Here is a 14,251-nt window from a genome sequence, read left to right on the forward strand (position 1 = left end):
AGAACCCCCTGGCCACGTTGCTCTTGTCTATCCCAACTACTCAACCTTACTCCTCTACATACCCTCAAAAGATGGTTGAACTGCTTCGCGCCTTCTCTTTTCTTTGCTCGTTTCTGCCCTCGCATTTCTTCATTATACCACCACATCTCTCCTATCATCGCTTTATTTCTCGGGCGGACCTTTCCATTGTGACTTACCATTTTCTATGTTTACATCCTATACACTCTCATCCTATTTTCCTTATCTACAACAGGGCACTTTATTTTTTCTTCGGAATTCAAAAATTGATATACCCCACTTTCCAGTCAACGGATCTCACTCTTCTTCAGTCTATGGATCGACATTGTGGATGATATGATCCAAGGAAACTGGCAATGCCATGAGATTTCAACTAAATATACTACTATCCAAGGTTCCAAGGTTGACGTAAATACCCGAGAGTGTACTAGTCCCAATCTGTCTCTTGACTGATGTATACCCTTCCCGGGTCACAACTTCTTTCCTCCCTCCATTTTATGCTCATAATGTCCTCACACCTGCCAGAGATTCCCCACGATTTTGAACTATCCAAGAATGCTACTGGGCGGTTAGCAAGACCGGCCGAAGATGTCTTAACTGACCACAAAGGCGTACTTCGCCGTCTCCAGCTTTACAGAGTACGCGGAGAAAAAGGATGATGAGTTCGTCGTGATTGTGCAAGGAACTTGTGGAACCATCTTCGAGATCCCCGGAACCGAGCCCGCATACAAGAAGGGCAGGGATCGTGCTTCCCTGTGGAACGATGTAAACTTCACTAATACGGCTTGTCGTGCAGTTATGGTGACAAAGAGCCGCTTGGAGAAAATATTCCCAAATATATCAATTCCTCGCGTCCCTTACGTAGCCGAATAGATATGTGAGTATGAGCTAGAAAATTGGTGGACAAAGAATTTGTCCAGATTTCCACAAGAAGACGCTCAAAAAGGATATCTCTTCCAAGTCTAGCGGATATGGTCAGTTCCAAAGTCGTCCCGCGAAGCTTTAATTCGCCTATACTTTCCGAAGAAATTGAGTTATTCCGCACTCCAAACCCCATATAACAATGCATGTATTATCCGGCTATACCTCGGACAGCGAAGGACAGAGCGGGAATTACCCAATCTGGCACTCAACCTTGAGAAATTCCCTCTCTATCTTGATCAGGTAGAGGAACTCCAGTTGGATGCCGCCGAGTTCTCGAAAGAGATGGCTGTTGGGCTGGCCATCATCCACTGGGAGGCTTGCATGGATGGCATGGACGTGGAGTTTGTTCTAGGAAGTGAAGCATCATTCAGTGACCTTCCTTTGGTTCTCGAAAACTTCAAGGGAGTGGAGCCATTCAAAATACCGTCTAGAGACTTTGAGAGACGACAGATACACCTTTGGATGCTCGATTTCGACAAAGCAGGCAAACTCAATTTTCAGGACTGGAAGTCCTCTCGTGATAAGATGGCTATAGCAGTAACAGGAAATGATCCATAATTCCCGAACCCAGTAGTGATAGGTGATCTTGAACGTAATATTTGGGACTAGTTCGAAAAAGCTTATCTTCGTGCGGCATCCAATCTGCTACTCTCATGGGGGTTGCCAAACGAGGCTAAGGAATACCCAGCTTTGTTTCTGAGGGCGTGGAAAAAGACAGCTGCAGATTTAAGTGAGGATACAGAGGGTGATTTTGTGGAGTTTGGATAAAGATGTTTCACTGAGGCAGAACTATTCCAAGTGACGATATCGCCAGATATATACAAGCATTCACATTATAAAATAGCCGTAAACAGCGGAGTCGCCTGAATAGGAAGGAAGAAACCAAAATCAAATGAATAGCCAGTCCAGGGAATATTCATCCAGCTCATCGATCCAGTCGAAAGTACCATCAAAGTCGTCTTCAATACCAATTTGCAATACTCCATCTTGCAGAAGGTCTTTCCGCTGCTTGAGGTCCTGCTTCTGCCACATTAAACGCAAAACCCACGCAGCATTACGAACATTAACACTCAAAACACTTTGGTAGAGAGCACCGAGCTTTTCGAGAATGACGGTACGCTGTGAGAAGCGGCGACATTCGGCACCGGCGATGAATGTGGGCCAGATGAAGCATTTGAAGTGTGGGTCGGAGACTGGCACGGAGCAGATGTAGGCGATAAGGTCGTGTGCGATAGCGGAGTGGTCGGACGGGACGCCAATGTCGTCCCAGGATGGCGAAAAGCCTTCTCGAGGTCGAGAGAGAACGCGGCTGGTGTAGAGGTAGATTGCGGCTTTGTAGCAGCGGGCGAGGGTGATACGGGTGGAAAGGTCGGGGATGAAGAAGTGAGCTTGCATATCCTGGGCCCAGTTGACAGGGTCGAAGTTGTGAATGCTCTGTAAGAGGGCGACAAAAGATTCGTGGGTGAGTGACTGGCATTGGAGGGCCATCGGAAGGTTGGTGGGCTGAGGAATTGCAGATGCAGCTTCTGGGTCCGGATACCAAAGGGTATGCACATAGAATATGATCTCTAGTAGGTATGCTGGGCAGCCGACCCAAGAGGTTCCTTCTAGACGCTTGAGTCTAGCTGAGCCCATGGTCGTATAAAATGGTTTTGATAGGGCTCCTGGACGTGCAAGAGTAGACCCCATTATTTCCATGCTAGAAAGGAAGATATTAGCGGGATATGTCAGGGATTGCATCATGAGAGGACTAAGTACATCAAGCATCCGTCAACGGCAAATGTCTCCAGGCCCTGCAGGATTCCTTCGCCCAGTTCGTTGTCTTGTTTTACCTGTCTGTGATTAAGAAGCTTCTTCGCACCTTCGATATGATAGCTCCAGGCGCCACTTCCAGACTCGAAGATATCCAGAAGAGCGAGAACGACAATAACCGCGGGGATTCTGGCATCATACCGCAATTCAGGTTTTGAAAGATCTTTGGATAGCTGGTTAAGGGTACGCTGCTTTAATTCTAAGAAGTGACGATATGCCTTTGACGTTGGATGCCGAGAAGTTGACGGTGTAACCATGCGTTCAATATACGCTGGTGTCAGTATGGGATTGGAAGCTGCAAGATTGGGAGAGGACCAAGGCATTTCGGATTCTGAATTTCCAATGAGCGAGTAGTGTATAGCTCCTAGGGCTGCTAGAGAATTTGCGAGAAGAGACGAGCTACCGACCAAGGCAATAAGGTCCCTCCAAGGGTTATTAAACTGGGGGTATAGCGAAATGCATTCTGCCACGTGCTCGTTATCTAAACCAGTGATTAGCAAGCTAGAAAGTTGAAAATAGAGGGTTAATCGTACAATGATGTATGTAGAATCTTGTCATTTTAGTGAGATCTTGGACTAGCGGATCTACAAGCCCCCATGGCGTCGGCATATACTCTGTGGGACTACCCCGCGATACATGAACCATCATATTTACCGGCTCTTCGAATCGATTGGAGCTCAAAATACTTTCTTCCCCAGTTACTGTATCGAACGCGGTATCGAACGGACTCAGGGCCCAAGCATCCACATCTGGACTTACATCTGGAACTGTCTCGGACGATGACTCGACTATTGTAGAAATATTGAAGTCCGGACATTTTGCTGCAGAACTTTCTGTCTGGGCAAAAGATTGCTGCGTGAGCTGGCCTGTAGGTTTCTTCACATCATCGAAGCTGCGGCCCATCATCTTGCCTCGACTAGCCACGCCCCCTTTGACCCACACCAACGGCTTCTGATATCCCAAACATTCCTTTCCCGCATCATGACATTTTCTGCAGGTGGGCTGGCCGTTGTCGCAAATAATACGCCGGCGGCGACAAGTATAACAACCCTTAGCCATGATCGATTGAAGATTCTGTAAGTATATTTTGCGCAGCAGTATCAAGATCCTAGCCAGTGGAGGTGTGCTGGGTCACTCGCCATCGCTTAGGAATCAGAACGTCGGTAGTTTGACTCAATCGTCGATCGCTGAGGGGCGATTGATTGGGATGAGCCAGAGATCCAGCCAGCATCGAGAAGTATAAAAAAGAGACGAGAGGAATCGAATGTCAGTGCGGGGGCCGATCACTGGTGGGGCTTAGTAAGAAAATGCGGTTCTGTTAACTAGCCGTTCCTCGGTCTTATCACTCACCATCTTCAAACTTCACTCAAAACCAAAATGGTCTTCAACAATCTTGGGATGCGGGCGTTGGAGGTGAGTGAGCTTTAAAAATATTGCCGTGGACTTATCTTGCTGACAATTCACAGATCTGGCTTATCAACCGAGTATGCGCGTTCCGAGTCTTAAACGATTACCATTCCTACTAAAATTCCTAGCTCCTAAGAAGTTCCGCCTTCCATCAGATGGTCGGTCGAGTCCATCAATATGTACAGCATGTTCGACACGGCGTGCCTCTTGAGCAAAGTCGCACTTCACTCGATAACCCAGGTATGAGTTCTTTAGGCAAATCTGGTGTCGGCTTGGCTGATAATTATGCAGGAACTCGCACTAAATTCCTGGAATATTTCAAAGAGGAGCTTAAAGACCAAATGAAAGGAAAGCCTCCGAACAAGCTGTAAAGCTGAACATTTCCGACGTTTGCGATTTCAACTATACTGCGTGATACCCATCTATTTGAATATTCCACCATTCTTCTCGCCCAAGTCAGCCTAAATTGTCCTATGATTCGCTATACTAGTAAATGATAAATGTATATGTGCAATAAAAATATCATAGCGCCAAGGGTTGATTGTTTGAATATATTGCTCCCCCGTGGAGTTCGCGGGGTAACCTTCGAGATTATTTGCAAGAACAATGTGCATTAGTCCACGTTAGCCTAGGTCTATAAATCCGGTGATAACTCGATTTCACTCTGGCCCTGTCTGGCGTGTGTGTAGCATCTAGATTTTGACCCCAGGGAAGAGCGACACTACCTAGGTATCTTTCGTCAACTTTGGAAGTCAATACTTCCCGCATTGAGAGAGAGAGAGAGAGAGAGAGAGAGAGAGAGAGAGAGAGAGAAAGAGAGCTCGACAAATCGATTCAACGCGACCAATTACCAGGACCCCACGGGGAATTTCTGGGTGCGAGAGCCTCTAGATCGATAATGACTTACACATGCTAGCCCTAGCCATTACCACTCTCAATTAGTTTGGCAACGGTAGGGATATGGATAATAGGAACATCGCCTGACTCAGCTCTGAGGGCGTTGTAAATGAAGCTTTCATAAGGTTGGTGTCGGTTGATGTGTGAACAGACAGTCTACTGTTCACGGGTAGTGGATATATGCTGATAATCAGGTTGGTGTTCATTCTAGTTATCCGGTAAATATAAATCGTTCGCCTAAGTGGCCACATGACTCAAGAGAATAATAACAACAGTTGAGAATAGAGCAGGAGTAGAAGTCGGCAAATCTATGACAACTTTGACTTGAAATATGTTGGAATCAAAAGACTGGATGTTCCAAGAGGCCGCTGAATACTTCGGTTGTGGAGTATGTTCACCTCAGCTGAACCCCTGAAAGCATTAGTGAATCCATTAATCTAATCTTTAATCAGTGCTAACCTAATATGAACTAGCGCTGACATTGGGCCTGGCAAATGGTAATGACAGAAATCATGTTTGCCTGTCAAGATTCAGAATTTCAGAGAGCAATGACTAGATACAGTGCTTTTCTGCAAGTCTACTATAGATCAATGGTCTAGTTATCAAATCTGTAAAATTATACACGTAACAGATTAACGGTACTCAGTAGATACCGTATCTTGAGGCTTTTTTAAGGTTAAAATATATGCTTACAAGACCTTAAATCTTCTACCGTTTGAAGTATCTAGAATGATGTTCACTTTATTGTAGAATATATCAAAAATCATATATTCCTTGAGGATTCAAGAGCTAAATATGGATCTACTAAGGATTTGTCATTGCTGACTCGTGGACCTCTACTGGGCTCTATTCCGACGCTAAGCAGAAAGGACCAAATAAACAACTTCGGCATTTATCGCCCCCTTCTCTGCTCAATATTCAATTTTTTCAATCAAACTTACAGCCTTGTGCTATAACATAGCCTTGTGTCCTCAAAATTCACATAAAATGACCGAAACTCTTGCAACTCTTGCCCCGACTTGGTCTCCAACAAGCTGTCCAGCTTCCAACGATCTTTGGGAAATTTTTACAACCACGAATAAAGTCTTTTTCAATCTTGGTCCCCTCACTGCGACCTCCGATTGCGCTCCCCCTGGCTATACACCAACTGTAGCTTATTATGCGGTCTCCTGTCCGACTGGTTATACCTCAGCCTGCGCGCATGGCCTCGATGATGCGACAACCGTGTGCTGTCCGACGTTAGCCACCTTATAACTAGCCCCTGATCATTGAGCTGATAACTCAACTAGCGCACGCCATATGACCTGCCCAATTTATGCGTGGGCATGGAGCTCAATGACATTTAGCTGCGAGGAAAAGTTCACGACCTCATATACTGCAATATTCACACGGACCTCTGTTTTCGGCACTAATCCTTCAACGACGACGACAACTGTCGCTTTCACGCCCAATTTCGATGCTATCAATGCGTTTCAAATAGAATATGTGCCGGTAAAGACTTCCAAGGGGTTTAGGAGAAAAAGCCATGGCTATGCTTTAAAAACGGCTAATCTAGAACATGGACATCTTCAGATTACAATGACGAATACTTCTATATCCACAACAACAGAAGCGACGGCGACAACGACAATGACAACTGCAACGACAACGACAACGAGTCTGTCTTTGACCACTACTGCGACTTCCGCATCCAATAAAAGCGGAAGCACCCTATCAGGAGGAGCTATTGCGGGAATTGTAATAGGTGTGGTCGCTTTCATCGCTATCATCGCACTGGTTTGGAATCGAATAAAACTCATGGCATGGGTTCACCAAAAGACGACGCCACGATCAGATCGGATGGAACGAATAGAAACGAATAACCTCGACTTCAGTCCAAGTTGGTACCCGAATGGAAGAAGTGACACGACGTACAAGAGTGAGATGCTAGTTGAGCCCCCGGAGCTGGAATCAAGGAGGGCACTTATAGAGTTACCGGAGCGAGGGCTATCAGAGTTGAATTAAGGACTTCGAGCAGCATCAGCTACACTCCGAGGCCTTTTAGTTCATTCCTGTTGATACAATAGAGTAAGCTCCTTCTTCACAGCGGGTTGGACGAGTTTATCCACTGTTTAATCTGTTTCTTACTTTTGAAATCAATGTTATGGGCTCCAGGGCTATTGACACACATCCACCTTATTAACACGCTGTTATGAGAAGAAATATTATTTTCAAGAATATTAGAACTGAAACAGAGCTATAAGGCTTTAAGGTTTACCTTTCACCCGTTCAGACACTTTTAGTCTCTTCTTCCTTTCTCAACTAACTCGGTGAGTTCTTAGAACGTCTTACGGGCATGAGCGAACCAGTTGATCAAGCTCACTAGACATAAACCAGTAATATTGACAATGGCGTAGTTTGTAGTTTTTCCCGTGGCTGGTAAATACAGAGGGGTGGACTGCCGCATAGTTACGAAGATAGTCCACACGATGGCAATGATGTTTACAATCGAACCAAAGCGCCTAGAACTGATATAACGATCGATGGACATGTTCTTCCTAGCTTCGATGAAAAGGATTATTGTCATACTATATGAAGCTAGCATACATATCACTTCAGCCCAAAGGACTGCATTAATGACAGTAGTCGAGCCGAGCTAAATTGCGCATTACGTCTAGTAAGACTTTGCGACATTTTGGGACATTGTGTAAGGAATAGAACTGTCTGAGGATTTGTTCAATGACTTGAGTGCGGAGACTTTAAAACTGAGGAAATGATGAGGGAAAAGAAACTAGATCCCCTGGAATTGGGTACAACACGATTCTAGTACCTAGTTAGCATCCATCCATTGATGTTCTACTTACTTGAGGACTCTTCCCTCCTGGAATGGCATCTCCAGAGGATCATATCAAAGATACCAGTTGAGTCTCATCGATACTCTCTGACTGGGTAGCTCTGAACGATTCTGGCAATTAAGGTTGGGGAGTTGATAGTGAGACCTAACGTCGATATCAACATATCTTTTATCGTCAAAACATACAGCATCATACTATCTATTGAAAATCGTTACTACTATCAATTATAATTCCAAGTTGCCACCAGAGATAGTTGAAATTCGGGGCTGGTGGGTCAGGTTTGTAGCAACTCAAGAAATTAAGAAGATCGAAGACCTGACAACTGAGAGAAAACACTTGGGAAGTAGATCATAGGATTCATAGCTTTGGAAATAATGGATATATGCAATTTCTGTTTATTGAAAAGTTTAAGAATTTGAAAACTACCTAGGTATTTCGCGATCGAGTAGAGTAAAAAAGAAATAAGATGAAATATCTAAAAAAAAAAAAACATATCCATGAGGACAAGTGATCATTATTATATCTTACGGGGCCCCAATCTTATTAATATGATATAAAAGTAAGATAGGATCAGACTTGGCGTACAATCTCTTGCTGAAGTTCAGACATGAAGGATGGCCAACACATGGGGTGTATGAATGAAAAGCTCCTGGCCCCAAGGAGAACAGTGATTGATACACGGGCGATCAGTTTATCCGAAGATTTTTCACGATTGACACAGCATCGACAACACATTTGCATCGATACAAATGTAGCTCAACTATCTTCCCGGCGTACTTGCAAAAAGTAGACCACTTGAAAGGTTCTCTGTTGTGAAAAGCAAAGCACATTCTCGCTTATTATGGAAAATATACAAACATTGGTCAACTGTTTTTACTTTTCAAAATTACTGTCAATACGGTATTCAGCTCATTTGATATTCCTTTTTTATGACAAAAGTGTATTGATGCGGCGTATACGGAGAACCGCAGTTCAGATCCTGGTCAAACTATTTTTTCCGCCCTGTATTATTTAAACTATTGCATATTGGAGAACTGTCAACCTAGAAAAGAGGGTGTTGTTTGCATTATTTGCAGGGTCCACAACGGGCGTGTATTTAAAAGCTTTTCATCCCTACTGTGTAGATAGAGAATTCAGTTTCGTCAACAAATGAAGATTGGACGGTCAAATTTCAAGTTGACAAGAACCAATGATCACGTGGTAATAAGTTTTGTCTTTTGTAGGAACCAACGAATGAAAATACCTGTAATCACTAAAGGAGCAAACCCATTCCCACGAAGTAGGGGAATGCTGACTTACTGAAACTATACCAAATATAGAACCAATTACAGTCTGTTCTTTGACAGTTCTCATCATCAGACTCCAGAGGCGCTTACGTGCTACCTGTAGCATATGCATTTCAAAGTCCAAACGTCTGCAACGGGCAGTTTGTGAAACTTACATCTGCACAAGGTTGTAGTGCATAGAAGGTGAAGGCGTTAATAAAGGCTGACGAATTAAATGGCTGATACACAGCCTGGTGGAGTAATACTAGTTCATCTCCAGACCACGTAGCACATTCCACCTACTAAATTGCGAGGGGTAAGGTCTAGAACTTCCATAACATGCCATAGCAGCCACTAGAATTTGGTGAAGATCTACTTTTCATTGCCCAGGCCCAAAACTCTAGTACCCCATTTAACATTGGCATAACATTGGCATAACATTGGCCTCGTATTCATATTCCGATTGGGATCCCCGAGGATTAGTCACCGTAACGGCTCTATACGGAGTAGGATGTTCCGAGACAGCGGAAGGAAAAGGAAGAAAAAGTGATGACAAAAGTGGCAGGTGCGGGTGACAGGATGAACCGCTAAAATTAGAGATGAACCATGATTGACCAGGACATGGACTAAAGACTATATATCGATACCTTATGTTTTGAGTTCCATTGAAAAAAGAGAGAGAGAATTACTGATAGTAGAAAGTAAAGTAAATAGAAGAAAAGAAAGATTTGGTAATAAGCTGAAAAGGCTGCCTAAAATAGCCAAGTGAAACTTGGGGCCACTAGTAGGCCTTGCCTAATATCGGTTAGCGTTAGATTCCTTTCACCCGGCTGACTTCTCCCTTTCCCTTTTCTCACAATCGCTCAACCACACTCGTTTTTCATCCTTGAGTACCATCATGCGTCTCATCAATCTCTCACTTTTTGTACAGGCCCTGCTCCTGACCGCGGTCGCGGCTCAAAGTGCCGCCGCACCCACTGTCGCTGTCACCGAAGGTACAACCGCTGCGGCTGCGACTGCTACTGCGACTGCGACTGCCACAGAGGCCGCTACTACAGAGGCCGCTACCACAGAGGCTGCTACATCAACCTCTGCCACAGTAGCAGAGACTACTCCTACTTCCAGTGAGACCAGTGAAACTTCCGCTGAGGTCACTTCAGAACCAGCCACTGCCACCTCCGTGCCCGCCGAAACAACTGCCGAAACCACATCCCCCGCGGAGAATACCTCTTCAGCTGACTCCGCCTCTAAGACTGAGGCAGCCAAGACCACTGAACCAACTACTGCCGCTGATGCAAAGACAACTGCTGCCACTAGTGCCACAACTACACAGGCCCCGGTTGTGAAGACCATCACTTCCTATGACACTATTTCCGGATCCACCATTCCTACGGTGATGACCACCACCTCCACTCCTACCGCTGAGCCTACCCTTAACGGCAACTCCAGCAAAAGCTCTGCCAGTGGTCTGTCTTCGTCGGACAAGAAGATCATCATCGGTGTCGTGGTTGGTGTCGGTGGTGCTATCGTATTGGGTGTCCTGGGTCTCGTGCTCTGGCGCATCCAAAAGAAGCGTAATGCAGGATTTAACGACGATGATGCTGATCTGATGGGTGGCACTGCCGTTGGTTCAGGACCACGAGAGAAGGCCCCGAGTCCCTCTAATGCTACCCCCTTCAGGAACACACTGGACCAGTACCACAACCCTGGTCGTGTCAACGCTGCCGCAAACTTCTAAGCGGTATCATTTCACTCATTCATTTATCCATTCATTCATCCACTCTGGACTTGGAGTCCAGATGTGCAGGCGGTATGTCAAATTCGTCGGAAGTGTAAAAATTGTACGAATCATGCAAACTCCCAGGCGCTATGGCGAAGGTCTCGATCGCGATTTTCTTCTTTTTATCCGTTTGCATTCCTTTTTTGACCATTTGACCGAGATATTTTCTCGGGTTCTCATCTATGAGTCTTTATGGACCACTCCTTCTTGCGTTCTGAGCAAACTCCACATTCCTTTCGGTTGCACCTCCTGATCTCGCTTTCTATTTTTTGTCCCTTTGATTCCCCTTCAAGTGCTTCACATCTTTCACATATCTTGTTACTTAATACATCATCTTCTTCCAAGCGTCTGCTGGGTATATCACTGGATGACTTGGAGTGTATATTCACCGCAAATTTAAAGAGTTATATATGATTACCGAAGGATTGTAAGAATTAAATAAAATTAGATATATTGAATCCAGACTCCAGAGATAAGATCTAAGATTGATAATTTGCATCATAACCTAGTCTGGCCAGGCCTCACATTCCAAGACCTCCAGCCACGATCGCGTGAAATGTCGTGTCCCGATCACCAGCCACCGCCCCATTAAAACCCCATCGCGCGCCATCGCGTCCCATACTCTTGATTAGCATCAAAATCAAAGTTTCGAGATCCACCGCATTCAGTTCAGTCCAAGCACTGCCACATCCGGATCTACGGCTCGATCTCAACTTCTCCTCACAATGTTCGCAACACAAACCCCCTCCTCCCCATCCCCATCAACCCCATATCGCCAAACAGGCCATTTCACCCCCGTACGTCCATCACCACTAGGCCAGCGCCTCAACATAGCTACGCCCCCATGGACAATGGCCTGTGACCGGAAATTCAACGAGACGACAAATTCCCAAATCTCGCCCGTCGCCTTCCCAACCTTCTCTTTCCAGGATGGACACAGTCACGGTCACAGTCACAACCAGTCAACACAGCAGACACAATCATCGCCTATATTCGGCACCACTTCCACACACTCGCCATTCACCTCATCTCTCCACGCCCCAGCCTCGCCCTCTCCATCGAGAGGTAAATTCGCCGATCGCTACGCGTCGCAGATCGCGAACCCGATGAAAACCTCTTCGTCGCTGGCACGTTCTAAAACACGCAAAATGTTCATGAATCGTATCAAGAATGATCGCGATACGGGCCGGTATGAGGCGCGCGGGGAACAAATGATGATGATGGAGCATCTGGCTGATAAGCGGCGGTGGGAGGAGTCTATGGGGCGTGGGTTAGATGTTGCGATGCCTACAGAGGGAGAGATTGAAGATGGCGATGGCGATGACGATATGCTTCCTGGTAGGTCTTTCCATCTTTAATACGTTTTTCCGATGGGACCACTTGTTAATGGTACGACTTTACAGATGAAAATGATGTTCTCGCGCTTGACGAGTTCGCTGCGCAGGAGGAAGCTATGGAGTTGGCTCTGCGGGAGTCGATTGAGAATAAAATCTCCTTTAGTGATGAGGACTATGATGATATATTTATGAAGCTGCCGGATCCGACACATGACCAGGATATGGATATGTGTTGAGTTTGTTTTACTATACGATATGATTAGACGGTATGCATTAAGGGCGTTTTGATTCTGACTGGGTCAGGCAGGTGTAAATTTCAAGGGTATCGGACGTTATCATGGATATACAAAAGCAAGCCGATGAAAATGTGATTTATCTGACAATTCAACGTGAATGTAAACGTGAACGGTCATGAACATAAAAGGTCTTCAATGTTTATTGCTGAGGGCATTCAGGGACTCCAGTGTCAGCCCCCGTCGTTGAATCAGCTCCTAGATCCTCCATTAGTGGGTTAGAAATGAGATCTTCCGGTGGACTCCCAGCAGCTTGCATCTGCAGAAACATAATTAGCAGTGGTCAAAAGACAAAAAAAAAAAAATAGAAACAAACCTCCTGCATTCGCTCCCAAATGTATTCGCGACACTTCGAGTCCTCATCCGAGTATCCTGGTTCCTCAAATTTGACCACAATCTGCTTCGCAACTCTCGCCTGGATCTCATACCGTGCCATATCCTCCGCAGAAACTGTACCTGCAGCTTTACTCTTCTCGATCCACGGGCCAAACTTGACATCCAGTTCCCGCATTGGTTCGTAAAGCATCTCCTTGTTGGAAAGCTGCTCCATCATACCCATAAACATCTTCGTCATATCCCCCTCATCAGCACCACCAGCCCCAGCACCAGCCTCGACAGCCTTAAGCAATTGCGCAAGCATGTCATCCGAAAGACCGTCATCAGCACTAGCAGCCTCAGTAGCCCGATCCCCAGACTCCTTCATGCGCTCAACCGTCCGCTGAATCGCATCATTGAATGAAGGCGGTTGTTGCTGGGCGGTATTAGCATTAGCACTGGGAGAGGCACTGGAAGCTTGCGCTGGCACTGGCCGTGTCGATTTAACGTTCGATCCTGTTGCGCCACTTGTTTCTCCTGCTTCAGCCATCACGTCGGCGAGTAGCTGTTTCAGAAATTCGCTCGGTGGGATCCCGCTCTCATCTAATTCCTTTGCGAAGGCTTCGGCGCCCTGCTCCACTGATGCGAAACCCGGCGGGTCGGGGCCCCCGGCACCGACTGCCGGGGCAGAGGCAGAGGCAGAGGCAGAGGCAGTAGGGGTACCGGACATTAGGCTGGCCATGTCATTTTCTAGCTGCTTCAGGAAGGCGTCCTCGTCGAAGTCGTCGGGGAGCGCATTGTCTGGTGCTGGGGCTGGGACTGGCGCGACGTGGGGTTCTGGTTTTGAAAAATCATCTAGGACGTCTGGAGATTGGGTTGGATCAGGATCTGGATTGTGTACAAGGAAGTCATGGGCTGCACTTACCGTCCAATTCGTCAAAATCCGAGTCGTTGTCCTCTTCGTCGTGCTTTTGGGGGGTGAGTTGATGTTGTGCGGGTTTGGCAGTTGTGTCAGTTGCGCCAGGCTCTGGAGTCTGGATTTTCTCCTTCTCGGAGATATTCTCCATGGTGGGATATAGCAGGGATACGGATCCGAGGTCAGTAGTAGGGCTGGAATAGGCCTGTTGTGATGGTAGGGCGTATCAGGTGGTAGTCAACAATTGATGATGCTTAGCGGGGAAAGAAACACCGCCATACAGCACACTAAGCAATGGGTACATATGTCTATACTTCCGTTATCACTTATCTACACACTAAATACTTTAATCGATCGATCTAAATAAGGATTATTCTGGGGTATCATGGACTAGCGAATCAGAAAAACAAACAAAAGAGATATATGGAAAAAAAAAAAAGAAACACGAAGTTG

General features: G+C 45.9%; 7 protein-coding genes across 7 annotated transcripts; 5 read left to right on the forward strand and 2 right to left on the reverse strand.

The window, feature by feature from the left end:
* Nucleotides 1-524: 524 nt before the first annotated feature.
* Nucleotides 525-1,500, forward strand: N7495_008211 (uncharacterized protein; the record flags this gene model as incomplete). The annotated part of the gene is made up of 3 exons (XM_057210862.1): nt 525-608; nt 658-879; nt 1,006-1,500. The coding sequence occupies 3 exons, from the start codon at nt 525-527 to the stop codon at nt 1,498-1,500; spliced, it is 801 nt and encodes a 266-aa protein (XP_057060405.1).
* Nucleotides 1,501-1,830: 330 nt separating this feature from the next.
* On the reverse strand, nt 1,831-3,813 carry N7495_008212 (Zn(II)2Cys6 transcription factor; the record flags this gene model as incomplete). The annotated part of the gene is made up of 3 exons (XM_057210863.1): nt 1,831-2,641; nt 2,701-3,235; nt 3,288-3,813. The coding sequence occupies 3 exons, from the start codon at nt 3,811-3,813 to the stop codon at nt 1,831-1,833; spliced, it is 1,872 nt and encodes a 623-aa protein (XP_057060406.1).
* Nucleotides 3,814-4,131: 318 nt separating this feature from the next.
* N7495_008213 (uncharacterized protein) lies at nt 4,132-4,532 on the forward strand (the record flags this gene model as incomplete). The annotated part of the gene is made up of 4 exons (XM_057210864.1): nt 4,132-4,167; nt 4,221-4,238; nt 4,290-4,401; nt 4,453-4,532. 4 exons carry the CDS (start codon nt 4,132-4,134, stop codon nt 4,530-4,532), a joined length of 246 nt encoding a protein of 81 aa, XP_057060407.1.
* A 1,825-nt stretch (nt 4,533-6,357) lies between these two features.
* N7495_008214 (uncharacterized protein) lies at nt 6,358-7,062 on the forward strand (the record flags this gene model as incomplete). Its single annotated transcript, XM_057210865.1, has 1 exon — nt 6,358-7,062. One exon carries the CDS (start codon nt 6,358-6,360, stop codon nt 7,060-7,062), a length of 705 nt encoding a protein of 234 aa, XP_057060408.1.
* A 2,993-nt stretch (nt 7,063-10,055) lies between these two features.
* Nucleotides 10,056-10,895, forward strand: midA (putative cell wall protein; the record flags this gene model as incomplete). Its single annotated transcript, XM_057210866.1, has 1 exon — nt 10,056-10,895. One exon carries the CDS (start codon nt 10,056-10,058, stop codon nt 10,893-10,895), a length of 840 nt encoding a protein of 279 aa, XP_057060409.1.
* A 767-nt stretch (nt 10,896-11,662) lies between these two features.
* N7495_008216 (uncharacterized protein) lies at nt 11,663-12,510 on the forward strand (the record flags this gene model as incomplete). Its single annotated transcript, XM_057210867.1, has 2 exons — nt 11,663-12,275; nt 12,341-12,510. The coding sequence occupies 2 exons, from the start codon at nt 11,663-11,665 to the stop codon at nt 12,508-12,510; spliced, it is 783 nt and encodes a 260-aa protein (XP_057060410.1).
* A 199-nt stretch (nt 12,511-12,709) lies between these two features.
* pex19 (putative peroxisomal membrane protein receptor Pex19) lies at nt 12,710-13,949 on the reverse strand (the record flags this gene model as incomplete). Its single annotated transcript, XM_057210868.1, has 4 exons — nt 12,710-12,826; nt 12,884-13,318; nt 13,373-13,746; nt 13,808-13,949. 4 exons carry the CDS (start codon nt 13,947-13,949, stop codon nt 12,710-12,712), a joined length of 1,068 nt encoding a protein of 355 aa, XP_057060411.1.
* Nucleotides 13,950-14,251: the final 302 nt, after the last annotated feature.

This window comes from Penicillium taxi, assembly GCF_028828555.1.
Source record: "Penicillium taxi strain IBT 34144 chromosome Unknown utg000005l_segment0_segment0, whole genome shotgun sequence".
In the NCBI taxonomy this organism is placed as follows: Eukaryota; Fungi; Ascomycota; class Eurotiomycetes; order Eurotiales; family Aspergillaceae; genus Penicillium; species Penicillium taxi.